Source organism: Hemiscyllium ocellatum, chromosome 20 (assembly GCF_020745735.1).
Source record: "Hemiscyllium ocellatum isolate sHemOce1 chromosome 20, sHemOce1.pat.X.cur, whole genome shotgun sequence".
Classification (NCBI taxonomy): domain Eukaryota; kingdom Metazoa; phylum Chordata; class Chondrichthyes; order Orectolobiformes; family Hemiscylliidae; genus Hemiscyllium; species Hemiscyllium ocellatum.
In genome coordinates this window covers 14,026,855-14,041,043 of record NC_083420.1, presented here as the reverse complement: position 1 = coordinate 14,041,043, position 14,189 = coordinate 14,026,855, and the positions used below count along the sequence as shown (strand labels likewise).

General features: G+C 45.0%; 1 protein-coding gene across 1 annotated transcript in view; it reads right to left on the bottom strand.

The window, feature by feature from the left end:
* LOC132825352 (cytoplasmic phosphatidylinositol transfer protein 1-like) overlaps nt 1–14,189 on the bottom strand; it is a 208,708-nt gene that overhangs the window by 39,944 nt on the left and 154,575 nt on the right. The window contains exon 9 of the mRNA XM_060840514.1: nt 4,710–4,773. Coding sequence (XP_060696497.1) covers nt 4,710–4,773 — 64 coding nt within the window. The remainder of the gene's footprint in view (nt 1–4,709; nt 4,774–14,189) is intronic.

Genomic DNA, 14,189 nt, shown 5'->3' with positions numbered 1-14,189 from the left:
ATGAGAGGGCCATATGGGAAGAGACAGAGTGGAATGAGCCTATATTCTCTCGGTTTCAATAGGATGAGAGGGGCTCTCATTGAAACATATAACGTTTCTAAGATGGAGTGGCAGGCTGTTTTGTCCCAACTGGAAAACCTGGAACAGCTTCCCAAAGCTTGAAGGAGGTGGGAGGGGAGCGGGCTTTGGGGAGGGCATTGGTTTAGCTCTGAAATTTTGAGCTGCCAAGCACAGCTACCATGGCTCTCGAAATGAGTTGTGACAACTGTGCTCTCGCTTTCACAGCCTTTTTCTCTTCCACTAAGGATTTCAAGCCTCGATTAAGGGTCAGAGGTTGGGAAGTGCTGTTCTAGAACCCAGGAAGCACAGTCTCAGAGTAAGCGGTCGGCCATTTTGGTCTGAGAAAAGAAATGTCTTCACCAAGAGTGTTGTGAATCGTAGGGATTCTCTGTCTAAGAGCCCAGTGGATGCTCAGTCAAGACAACAGTGAGAGTGACACATCATTGAACACTGAGAGATCTTGGGATTGGGGAATGAAAATGTTGTCCGCGGATGAGCTCAGCCATAATCTTAGTGACTGAACAGGCTCAACAGGGCAAAGGCTTCTTAAATGATTCCCTCAGTCTTCTCAATTAAAATATTACTTCAAATGTCAACCTTTGAGCAAGCCTTTGATCAGTTGGCCAAATCTCTCCATGCCACATTTTATTTGATCATCGCTCGCAAAGCACTTTTGCATGAGCCTGCTGCAATAAAAAGGTGCTAGACAAATGCAGTTGTTGTTGATGAGCTTCAGAATTATTTAGCAGAGCTATTACCTGTAACAGAACCTCTTGAGTTTGCTTTCCAAACCCTTAACCTTTCAATGGTCTCACCAGTCTAACTACCACCCTCCACTCCAACCCCCCCACCCCCACCCCGGCCCCACAAGGGGGTATAACACACTCCACATGGCAGAAAGTATCAACTGGTTTTAAGTTATTCTCAACTAGCCTGCGATGACAACTCTGGGGAAGGTGGGACTTGAACCCAGCCTTTTTTACTAGCAACACTACCACTGCACCACAACAGCTCTTCATCATAGTAACAGATTGGTGTGTATGCATTTTACAGTTTAATTAACAGTGCTAATTCAGCACTTTTATTCCTTTAACAGGGACAGGTGGACTAGCAGAAATGTCAAAGAGCTGCAAATTAATCCTGACTTCACATTGCTGATGTCCCAATTTAACCTGCAGCACTTTTACTGAGAATTCGTCAAAGTCATTTCTTTCCCGATTCGGTTGCCCTGGCAACCTGCACTTGAGATGATTTCATGTCTCTGGCATCTCGCGAGCCAGTCACCTTACTAATGGAAACAGAAATCATGAGGAGCACACAGGGGGACAAGGCAGTGGCAGTGCATGGGGGAGGCGGAGTGAACACTTCCAATCCTTTAGCTTTGACTAAAACCACAAATTCAACGGGCTGAATTTTTGAACAAGGTTTTGATCCTGTCGCAGGAGAGGATCTAGTTACCTGTGCACAGGGTAATTCACAGTGCCGATTATAGGACCAATTAAGGTCACGCTCCAAATGCTGATTAAATTCCAATTGGTATGAAGACCCCTGGAGGCAGACAGAGGAATGAGAGAGATGCTCCAATTGGGAGACCCCTCCCCTTCTCCCTTACCCACCTTGGTCACACGACCACAGCTAAGGCTGCTGGGCCCCTGGAGGCGAAATTAGCCTGGGGATGGGGAACGGACATTAAAAAAATTCTTCAAGGGTATTTCAGCCCTTGTACCCTCCTGCTTACCTCAGACGGTCGGACTGCTAGTCTTTCAGCATTGGAAGGGTTCCCATTATCCCGCCATCTATAACGTGACAATGATCAGACACACTCTCCATTTAAATGGACTGCTTGTTGAAACTCACTTTGGACATCAAGCAATGTGGATCACAACCCACTAGGACACCCAATGTTGGGGTCCTGACCCCACAGCCATATTCAACATCTTTTCCCTCTCCATGTTCTGAGACAACTCCTATCTGTGACGTGTGTGGTTACTGTGAAACAAGTATATAACTGGGACTTCCTCATGAGTAGGCCATAGAGTCATGGAGTCATACAGCATAGAAGCTGACCCTTCAGTCCAACCAGTCCATGCTGACCATAATCCCAAACTAAGCTAGTCTCACCTGCCTGCTCCTGGCCCATATCCCTCCAAGGGGAAAGTGAGGACTGCAAATGCTGGAGAGTTAGAGTCAAAAAGTGTGGCACTGGAAAAGCACAGCAGGTCAGGCAGCATATCCCTCCAAACATTTTTTACTCATGCGCTTATCTAAGTATCTTTTAAATGTTGTCACTGTCCTCATAATCCACCACTTCTTCTGGAAGTTCATCCCACACACAATCTCTGCGTCTTTTTTAAATCTTTCTCCTCTCACCTTAAAAATATGGCCCCAAGTCTTGAAATCCCTCATCACAAGGAAAAGACACCTGCTATTCACCTTAACCATGCCCCTCATGATTTTATAAGCTTCTATAAGGTCATCCCTCAACTTCCTATGCTCTACTGCAAGAAGTCCCAGCCTATCCCGCCTCACCCTACAACTCAAACCTTCCATTCCCTGCAACATCCTGGTAAATCTCTACTGCACCCTCTCCACATCCTTCAAATACAGGATGACCCATAACTGGACACAGAACTCCAGAAGAGACCTCACTAATGTTAGGTGGGTGAATTGGTCAACATGTGGCAGATGAGATTTATTCCTGATAAATCGGAAATTATTACCAAAATGGAGAAAAACTTTGGAGTGTGTCAGTGCAGAGAGATCTGGGTGCCCTTGTGCATGAATCACAGATAGCTCGTATATTAAGTATGGAAGGTAATAAGGTAAATGGAACTTTGACATTCATTGCTAAAGGAATAGTGTATAAAAATATAGAAGTGTTGTGCAACTGTATGAGGTTTTAATGAGACCACATCTGGAGTATTGCACATAATTTACATGAGGAGAGATGGACTTGTATTGGAGGCAGTTTTGAGGATATTCATTTAGATTGATTCCAGGGATGAGGCTAATGAGGAAAAATGTTTAGGCCTAAAACCCTTTGGAATTTGAAAGAATGAGAGGTGTCCTAATTGAAGTACATACGATGCTGAAGGGGATTAACAGAATAGATGGGGAAAGGATGTATGCTCCTTTCAACAAGATCATGGCTGATCTTTTTTGAGGACTCAGTTCCACTTACCCACCTGCTTACCATAACTTTTAATGTTCAAAAACCTAATTTGCCTTGAAAACATTCAACAAGAAAACCCCAAATGTTCCACTGGGCAGGGAATTCCACAGATTCACAACCCTTTGGGTGAAGAAGTTCCTCCTCAGCTCAGTCCTAAATCTGCTCTCCCTTATTTTGACGCTATTCCCTCCAGTTCTAGTTCAGTCGAAACAACCCCCCTGCTTCTATCCTTCATAATTTTATTAAAATGCTTCTCTCAAATAGTCATCAACCTGTGGAATGTATTACCCACGAGTGTGATGGATGCTGGGACAGTAAGTAAGTTTAAGAAAGAGATAAATTTTTAATGAAGGGCTATGGGCTAAGGGCAGGAAAGTTGAGTTGAGGCTGAGATGAGATCAGCCAATGATTGTAATGAATGGTGGGGCAGGCTTGAGGGGCTGAATGGTCTATTACTGCTCCTCATTCTGATGTTCTTACAATGGTTTTGTTTGCAAAGTCAGGGCACACACTGCGCAGACCATTACCTTGCTTTCCATGGTATTTTGCCATGCTGTCGAAGTGTTCCAGTTAAAACTTAGTGGAACACACAAGTTCATTTATAAACAGTTGATCCATTGCAACAAAATGCAGCAGTGCTGTCAGTAAACTTATTGACCTTTTCAAACTGCTGTCCGAATCCTTATTGAAATGGTCTGAAGGGTTTAGCAAATTGAAGGGTTTAACTAAATGTTCCCCTTCTTGTTTTGAATTGACAGTCAAAATAAGTGTCTAGTCATGTACTTCCTTTTTCTTAGAATATTATTTTAAAACAAAACATGAATGATAAGCATTGAGGCTGGGTATCTTGGCAGTAAGCATATCTATGAGAATATCCATCTGTGAGTTAAACACAAACAATATCCATTTCTCATCTTGGAAATTAACATTGGATTAATCTCCCAGTTATGGAAGTGTAGAAGGAATCTGTTTATTTGAATGTACTCAGCTATATAAAAATTGAACACGTGAATTCAGACCAGGAGCCTGTAGCCCTCTCAGTTGCAGTGAGGGTGACTGATCTGGACTGTTAAGCTAAATTAGATTTAAACAAAGGCAAAATACTGCTCAAAATCTGAAAATGCTGGAATAGTTACAGGTCAGACAGCAACAGTGATAAGCAACTGAGTGAACATTTCAGATCACAATAACCTTAAACAAAATGGATGATCCAAAACTAATGGAGTGTTTACTATCACTGATATGTATGCTATTGTGTTCACTAAGTGCCAGATTGCTCCTGTTGGGATTTATTGGAAAATGGACATGTACTATTGTCAGCAAGTCTGCAAAATATCCTAATCCACCCAGCAATGACGCCAAACATCTTTGCTTGTCCTTTCCCACTTAAAATACGAGAGAGAGCTCTGGTTACTCGATATTGATGAAGTACTATATGTAATGTTAAAAACAAGTACAATTACTTAGATGGACTTACCACACCATTCATCAACCCAGGCGAAGGCTTGCCGATGGCCTATTAATAAGATATCCCTGATAACCTGAAACCAAGGAAGATATCATGATTAAGATCACTTTTGCAGTTGTTTCTTTGCTTAAGCACTGCAGCACTGGTGATAACATTTTACTTAGAATTTTATTCAGCTGAATATCCCTCTTTCAGCTGTTAAACAATGAAACATTTTAACACAATTTATCTGGTTCGTCTCAGGCTAGTGAAGGTGAATCTTTGATAAGCTCAACTCTCACAGAGTGTAAAGTATCTGCAAAGTGGATCACTGAGGCGGAATAAAACCATAAGAAATAGGAGCAAAAATAAGCCATTCAGCCCATTGAGTCTATGCTGCCGTTCAATGAGATCATGGCTGACTTGATCATTCTCATTTCCCTGTAGTAAAAAGTGAGGTCTGCAGATGCTGGAGATCAGAGCTGAAAATGTGTTGCTGGTTAAAGCACAGCAGGTTAGGCAGCATCCAGGAACAGGAAATTCGACGTTTCGGGCCAGAGCCCTTCATCAGGAATGAAGGGCTCTGGCCCGAAACATCGAATTTCCTGTTCCTTGGATGCTGCCTAACCTGCCATTCTCATTTCCCTGCCTATTCCCCACAACATTGGATTCCCTTACTGATTAAACATTTCTCTATTATGAATCCCTCCCTTTTAAAATCACTCTTCGGGTATCCCATTGTCTCATTCAACTGAAGTATCCACTTGAGAAGGTGGACAGAAATGGGGGCAAAGTAGCCCATTTGACTGGGATCCCACTCATCATCTTAAACTAACCACTTCCTCCACCAACAGCACTGTGTACCATTGGCAAGATGCACTGCAGCAACTCGGCCAGGCTCATTTGACACAGCACTGTCCAATCCTGCAACTTCTACCACTGAGACAATTAAGAACACCATCACCTGTCAACATCCTAACTTGGAAATACATCACCTTTCAATGTCATTGGATCCAAAGTCCTGGAGCTCCCTTGCTGCTGGCACTACAGGGCAGACTGCAGCAGTTTAATAAGGCAGCTTATCACCACCTCCTTGGATAGACAACACAGTAAGTGCTAACCTTGCCAACAATGCTCACATGCCATGAAAGAATAAAAGAAAATTACTGCCTACTTCCTCCTATTGCATGGCATCTCCCAATGGGAATTCTTTAGTTTGGAAGGAATTGGAATTTCTGATCAAACATTTTTCAATGCCTGACTTTAGTGCTGCTCTGTGAGCTCCGCATTCCTCCAATTGTTTATCATTGAGCATCCGTGAGTGTAATTGCTTTACCAATGATGACTGTACCTTTGGTTGCCTGGATTCTAAACTCTGGAAATCCTTCCCTAAACATACCCATCTCTCTCTTTAACTTTAAGATGTCCCTTAAGGGCCCTGACGTGATCCATGCTTTTGGTCACTGTCCTTACATGGTGGTATGAGACATTTCACTCAGGGAGTCTGCGTTTCCAGATTCCTGACTAATTCCACATGCTGTCCTCAGAAGCTCTGGATAAGACGGTGTGGGCTCCGATATCCTTTCCTTCACACGGCTGCCTAGGAGTCTTTCCCAGTCTTACTGCCTGCCACTTCAAAAACAAACCCCATTTCACTGATGTGTGGGCATCACTGCCAAGGCCAGGATTAACTTTGAATCATTGTGAGGTCATTTCAGAAGGCAGTTAAGAGTCAACCACATTCTTTAAGGTCTGGACTCACATATAGCCCAGACTAGAGAAGGACAGCAAATTTCCTTTCCTCAAGGACATTTTTGAAAAAAAATATTCATTCATAGGATGTGGGTGTTGCTGACTTGGCCAGCATTTTTGCCTATCCCAAGGTGCCCTTGAGGTGAGCTGTCTTCTTGAACTAGACCAAAGTGAGGACTGCAGATGCTGGAGATTCAAGTCAAGAGTGTGGTGCTGAAATAGCAGGTCAGGCAGCATCCGAGGAGAAGGAGATGTTTCTGGTAAAAGCCCTACATCAGGAATCTTCCTGATGAAGGGCTTTTGCCCAAAACGTCGATACTCCTGCTCCTCGGATGCTGCCTGACCTGCAGCACCAGACTCTCGATTGCCTTCTTGACCTGCTGCAGTGTATGTGCTTTAGGTAGACGCACTATTCCATTACAGCGACAGTTCCAGTGTTTTGACCCAGCAACTGTGAAGGAATGACGATATATTTCCAAGTGGGGATGGTGAGTAGCTTGGGGTGGAACTTGCAGGTTGCTATGTGTCTGCTGCTCTTGTCTTTCTAGGTGGTAGTGGTTTCAGGTTTGGAAAGTGCTATTGAAAGTGTCTTGGCGAATTTTTACAGTGCACCTTGTAGCTAGTACACACTGCTGCCGCTGAGCGTCAGTGGTGGAGGGAGTGGAAGATTATGGATGCGTTGCTAGTCAAGCCGGCTGCTTTGTGCTGAATGGTGTCAAGGTTCTTGAGGGTTGTTGGAGCTGCACCCATCCAGGCACACTCCTGACTTGTGCCTTGTAGATGGTGCACAGGCTTTGGGGAGGCAGGAGGTGAGTTACTTGCTGCAGGATTCCTCGTCTCTGACTTATTTTGTAGCCACAGTTTTTATAGAACATGGAACTATTCAGACCAGGAACAGGCCCTCCGACCCATGATGTTGCGCTGAACATGACGCCAAATTAAACTAATCCCTTCTGCCTGCCCTTGGTCCATATCCCTCGTTCCTTGCATATTTATGCGCTTATCTATATGTCTCTTAAAGACCCCTATCATATATGAGGAGTTAAGTTCAGTTTCTGGTCAATGATAATCACCAGGATAGGGGGAGCATGAATGAACTTTTGACAATTGACAACAGTTTCAGGGGCCCCATTACTGAGAGTAGCTTTCACTTCAAGTTTCATACAGTTAAATTAAATCTCACTTCCTGTCATGATGGGATTTCAACCCATGTTTACCCTCCTACCACCAGCCTGCGCCAGTGGTATGATGGTTATGGCGCCATCTTCTGTATTGGAAGAATCTGCAGTGGTCAGCCATCAAATCCTCAGATGGGACTTAAACACAGTGCTCCTGGCTCAGAGGAAGGGACACACGCCATAAGCCTGTCGACAGCTCCTTGTGTGGCTCAAAATCAAATTGTGGTTGATAATTGCTCCTCAGGAGTACCTTGACGAGTCTTAGATGCCCAACGTTGTTGCTGCTGTGATTAGTACGGGGGAGGGAGAATTTGCAGGTAATATGGATAGTTGCCTCTTCGAATCCCATCAACCCCAATGATTGGTGCAAAGCAAACTGTGCGCTGGTGACTGCTGGTCCTCAGAATTTGTCGTCAACCTCGGGAATAGGAGCTGAGGTCTCAGGTTTGGGAAATAGATGGAAAATGTTGTGGGTGCCACATTATAGGAGAGGTGTAAGTACTCTAGAGAGAGTGCAGAAGTGATTTACTAGAATGTTCCATGAATGAGAAACTTCAGCTACGCAGACAGATTGACTGCTGGGACTTTTTCCCCCTGGACAGAAGGCAGTTGAGATGAGAGCTGTTAGAGGTTTTTAAAATTATAAGCGGGCTGGATACATTAGATAGGGTGAAGCTCGAAAAGGAAACAAGAGGGATGTGAGGTGAGAGTTTTAGGGTATGGGATGCACTGCCTAGAAGTGAGGTGTAGGCAGGTTCAAACGGAGACATTCAAGAGGCCTCAGATGGTTATTTGGATGGGAATAATGTGCAGGGATTTGGGGAAGAGGCAGTAGATTGGCACTAGATAATAGAAGTGGTGTGGGCATGATGGGCCCAATGGCCTCCTACACACAGCATAATAATTCTGAAAAATATTGTTCTGATGTGAATATAAAATGGCTTGCCTAGATCTGCTGGAGAGTAGTAACAGCTTCCATAAATTCTGTGTCTTTTTGAGCAACATATTGGTCACTTGTTTAATATTTCATGACAGCGCCACATTTTGTTTGAGAATGTACATGTGAAGCATCACAAGAAGCGTCACTACATTGAAGTTGCTATATAAATGCATCACGTTTATATGCAAGGACCAATTAAACAAATGTGTGCAGTTTGTCACTTTGAGGGACTGTTGCTCATCCTCTCGTCAGCTTTGGCTGCATGGCACAGTGGCTCAGTGGTTAGCACTGTTGCCTCATAGCACCAGGGTCCCAGGTTCAATTCCAGCCTCTCGTGACAGTCTGTGTGGAGTTTGCACATTCTACGTGGGTTTCCTCTGGGTGCTCCAGTTTCCTCCCACAATCCAAAGATGGGCAGGTCAGGTGAATTGGCCATGCCAAATTACCCATAGTTGTGGTTCTGCTCGCCGAGCTGGAAGTTTTTGCTGCAAACGTTTCGTTCCCTGGCTAGGGAACATCATCAGTGCGGTGGGAGCCTCGTGTGAAGCGCTGCTTTGACGTTTCTTCCGGTATTTATATTGGTTTGTTCTTGCCGCTTCCGGGTGTCAGTTTCAGCTGCAGTGATTTGTATCTGGGGTCCAGGTCGATGTGTCTATTGATGGATGTTCTTGCCGTTTCCGGGTGTCAGTTTCAGCTGTAGTGGTTTGTATATGGTGTCCAGGTCAATGTGTCTATTGATGGAGTTTGTGGATGAATGCCATGCTTCTAGGAATTCTCTGGCTGTTCTCTGTCTGGCTTGTCCTATGATAGTGGTGTTTTCCCAGTCAAATTCATGTTGCTGGTTGTCTGAGTGTATGGCTACTAGAGATAGCTGGTCGTGTCGTTTTGTGGCTAGCTGATGTTCGTGGATGCGGATTGTTAGCTGTCTTCCTGTTTGTCCTATATAGTGTTTTGTGCAGTCCTTGCATGGTATTTTGTAAACTACGTTAGTTTGGCTCATGCTGGGTATTGGGTCCTTTGTTCTAGTGAGTTGTTGTCTGAGCGTGGATGTTGGCTTGTGTGCTGTTATGAGTCCTAAGGGTTGCAGTAGTCTGGCTGTCAGTTCTGAGACACTCCTGACGTATGGTAGAGTGGCTAGTCCTTTTGGTTGTGGCATGTCCTCATTCCGTGGTCTATCTCTTAGGCATCTGGTGATAAAGTTGCGTGGGTATCCGTTTTTGGCGAATACCTTGTATAGATGTTCCTCTTCCTCTTTTCGCAGTTCTGGTGTACTGCAGTGTGTTGTGGCCCTTTTGAATAGTGTCCTGATGCAGCTTCGTTTGTGTGTGTTGGGGTGGTTACTTTCATAGTTTAAGACTTGGTCTGTGTGTGTTGGTTTCCTGTGTATCCTTGTGGTGAATTCTCCGTTGGGTGTTCTCTCTACTAACACGTCTAGGAATGGGAGTTGGCTATCCTTTTCTTCTTCTCGTGCGAATCGGATTCCTGTGAGTGTGGCATTGATGATTCTGTGTGTTTTTTCTATATCTGTGTTTTTGATGATTACAAAGGTGTCATCAACATATCTGATCCAGAGTTTGAAAAGGATAGCCAACTCCCATTCCTAGACGTGTTAGTAGAGAGAACACCCAACGGAGAATTCACCACAAGGATACACAGGAAACCAACACACACAGACCAAGTCTTAAACTATGAAAGTAACCACCCCAACACACACAAACGAAGCTGCATCAGGACACTATTCAAAAGGGCCACAACACACTGCAGTACACCAGAACTGCGAAAAGAGGAAGAGGAACATCTATACAAGGTATTCACCAAAAACGGATACCCACGCAACTTTATCACCAGATGCCTAAGAGATAGACCACGGAACGAGGACATGCCACAACCAAAAGGACTAGCCACTCTACCATACGTCAGGAGTGTCTCAGAACTGACAGCCAGACTACTGCGACCCTTAGGACTCATAACAGCACACAAGCCAACATCCACGCTCAGACAACAACTCACTAGAACAAAGGACCCAATACCCAGCATGAGCCAAACTAACGTAGTTTACAAAATACCATGCAAGGACTGCACAAAACACTATATAGGACAAACAGGAAGACAGCTAACAATCCGCATCCATGAACATCAGCTAGCCACAAAACGACACGACCAGCTATCTCTAGTAGCCATACACTCAGACAACCAGCAACATGAATTTGACTGGGAAAACACCACTGTCAGAGGACAAGCCAGACAGAGAACAGCCAGAGAATTCCTAGAAGCATGGCATTCATCCACAAACTCCATCAATAGACACATTGACCTGGACACCATATACAAACCACTACAGCTGAAACTGACACCCGGAAACGGCAAGAACATCCATCAACAGACACATCGACCTGGACCCCAGATACAAATCACTGCAGCTGAAACTGACACCCGGAAGCGGCAAGAACAAACCAATATAAATACCGGAAGAAACATCAAAGCAGCGCTTCACACGAGGCTCCCACCGCACTGATGATGTTCCCTAGCCAGGGAACGAAACGTTTGCAGCAAAAACTTCCAGCTCGGCGAGCAGAACCACAACAACGGATACCCGAGCTACAAATCTTCAATCAGATTTTATTACCCATAGTGTTAGGTGAATTAGTCAGAGGGAAATGGGGCTGGGTGGGTTACTCTTTAGCGGGTCGGTGTGGACTAGTTGGGTCGAAGGGCCTGTTTCCACACTGTAGGGGATCTAATCTAATCATTCCTCTCCAACAATTTGATCGATAGTAATGGAATATTAAACAATCAACAATGTAACAAATCTGTATAAAGTTTCCAAACGCTGGGCTCTCACACCCAACAGTCTATCTGAATGAAAATGACTGCTCAAAGTCGAGTCCTTAGCTCCCAGCTCTCATTCTATAAACATCCTTGTGGAAAGCTGCCTCACTCTGGGCAATGTCCCAGAAATCAAGGCAGAAGAAAATATCAGCAGTCACCACCGTGTATAATTCTGTGCTGTTCAAAATAACCCTGTGTCCTGCTGCTTCCCATTAATCAGACATTATTATCTGTGGGAAGAGTATTGTTTATATCTGTCAACAGGGTCTCAGTTTCAGTTGAACTTTATGGTCTGTCACATTCAGCCGTCCTGGAACTTGACAATGTATCCAGGAAATTCTCAAAGGATTAAGAGCATAAAATACACTAGAGGGTTCATATGGTGTGGTATTGTCCCTATCTCTGAACCAGGACACCCAGATTCAAGTCCCACCCACGTCACTGGTGGGTAATAACATCTCTGTGCCGGTGATTAGAAGATGTTGAGGATTCACAGAAGTATTTTCTCATGAATAGGGTTTTCCACCTTACTATGAGAGTCAGTGGGAATACTGGCTGTCCTACAGCAACTTAACACCCTGAGGAGTGTTAACTGATTGGAGTTCACGGCCGCCAGTCACACCCAGATAAAGCCCCACCTCAAGGATGATGGCCAATCTGATTGGACTGCAGCTCTGTTGTCCCACCAGTGCCATCAGTGGCCAGAAATGGAACTACAAACAATACCCAGTTTCTTGACCAGGAAAAGTGGGAGAAGGGAAGGGGTGAAGTCATTGGTACGATGAGAGGAGGAGTGGGAGCATGAGCTGGGCACCTTGGCACAGAGGTTAGCTAGGTTGCACTTGCTCTGAACAGAAAGGCAGTGGAACAATATCACCTATCCCTTCAGCCTCAGATGCACCTGTACCCATGGTCACTGCCGCAGATGTTAGATCAACTTTCTTAAGGGTGATCCTGTGGAAATCGAATGGCCTGGATGAAGTTCCTAGCTGTGCACTCAGATCTTGTGTGGACCAGCTGGCGGGAGTATCCGCAGGCATCTTCAAATTCTCCTTAATACCATCTGAAATTCCCACCTGCTTCAAAAAGACCAGCATCATCCCAGTGCCAAAGAAACATCATGCAGCGTGCCTCAATGACACCCACCCAGTGGCTCTGACCTGTGTCATTATGAAGTGCTTGCTCATGGCACACATCAATTCCAGCCTCCCAGATTGCCTTGATCTTTTGCAATTCGCCTATTGGCACAACAGATCCAGGGCAGATGCCAATTCCCTGGCCCTACACTCATCCCTGGAATATCTGGACAATAAGGACACCTACGTCAGGCTTCTACTTATTGGCGACAGCTCTGCCTTCAACATCATAGTTCCAAACAAACTCATCAGCAAACACAGACACTCAGGTCTCTGCTCTCTCCCTCTGTAACTGGATTCTCAACTTCCTGACGGACAGACCACAGTCAGTATGATAGGCAACAAAACCTCCCCCATGATAATCCTCATCACTGGTGTCCCGCAAGGCTGTGTACTCAGCCCCACACTATACTCCTTATACACACATCAGCTAAACAAAGGAGCTGGTCATTGGCTTCAGGAAGTGGAGTGGAGAACACGCCCCGACTGCATCAATGAGGCTGAGGCGGAGATGGCAGAGACCGTCAAGTTTCTGGGAGTGATCAGCAAACTGTCCTGGTCCAACCACATTGACACTAAGAAAGCGCAACAATGCCTCTATTTTCTCAGGAGGCATGTCCACAATGACTCTTATCAATTTTTATCGTGCATCATGGATGAATGCATCACAGATTGATAGGCAATTATTCTTCCCAAGACCGAGAGGAAGTACAGAGTGTTGTGAACACAGCCCAGACCATCATGCAAACCAATCTTCCACTGACTCCATCTATATTTCCTGATGTCTCAGGAATGCAACTAATGTAATCAAAGACCGCTTCCCACCCTGGTTATACTCTCTTCCACCATCTTCCATTGGGAAGAAGATACAAACATTTCTATATACGTATGAACAGATTCAAGAAAAGCTTGATTCCCACTGTTATCAGACTTTTGAATGCACCTCTTTAATGTTAATGTTGAGCTCTCTCCACACTTTCTCGGAGATGTAACACTGTAGCCTGCGCTCTGTTCCATTTCCTTGATGCACTTGTATCGTACAATCTGCCTGTAAAGCAGATAAGGCACCACTTCTAACTGTACCTCGGTACACGTGACAGTAATAAATCAAATCAAAACAAATAGTTGGGGAGAGGGCACTTCTGGGAGGCAGAGAGCGGGAGATGCAGTACCCGTGTGGAAAGGGGGTCATTGAGGGAAATGTTACTTCTAAATTGGCAGAGTTCACAAGTTTGAAAAGTGTGGCATTGGAAAAGCATCAAAGGAGCACAAGGGTTGACATTTTGAGCATAAGTTCTTCATCAGGAATGTTTGGGGGGGGCAAGGGGGCTAAGAGATAAATGGGAGGGGTGTGCGGCTGGGGGAAGGTAGCTGCAAAGGTGATAGATAGATACAGGTGGGGGGGTCATGCGATAGTTCAGAGCGGGGGTTGGAAGGAAGATGGACAGGTAGGATAGTTCAAGGGGGCGGTGCTGAGCTGTTGGAGGGTTGGCTCTGGGATGAGGGAAAATTAGAAAACTGGTGAAATTGATCCTGTGTGGTTGGAGGGTCCCAAGGTGGAACAGGAGGCACTCTTCCTCCAGGTGTCCGGTAGCTAGGATTTGGCAGAAGAGGGGGCCCAGAACTTGCATGTTGAAGTGGTCGGCCGCAGGGTCGTGGAGTTGTTTTTTTTAAG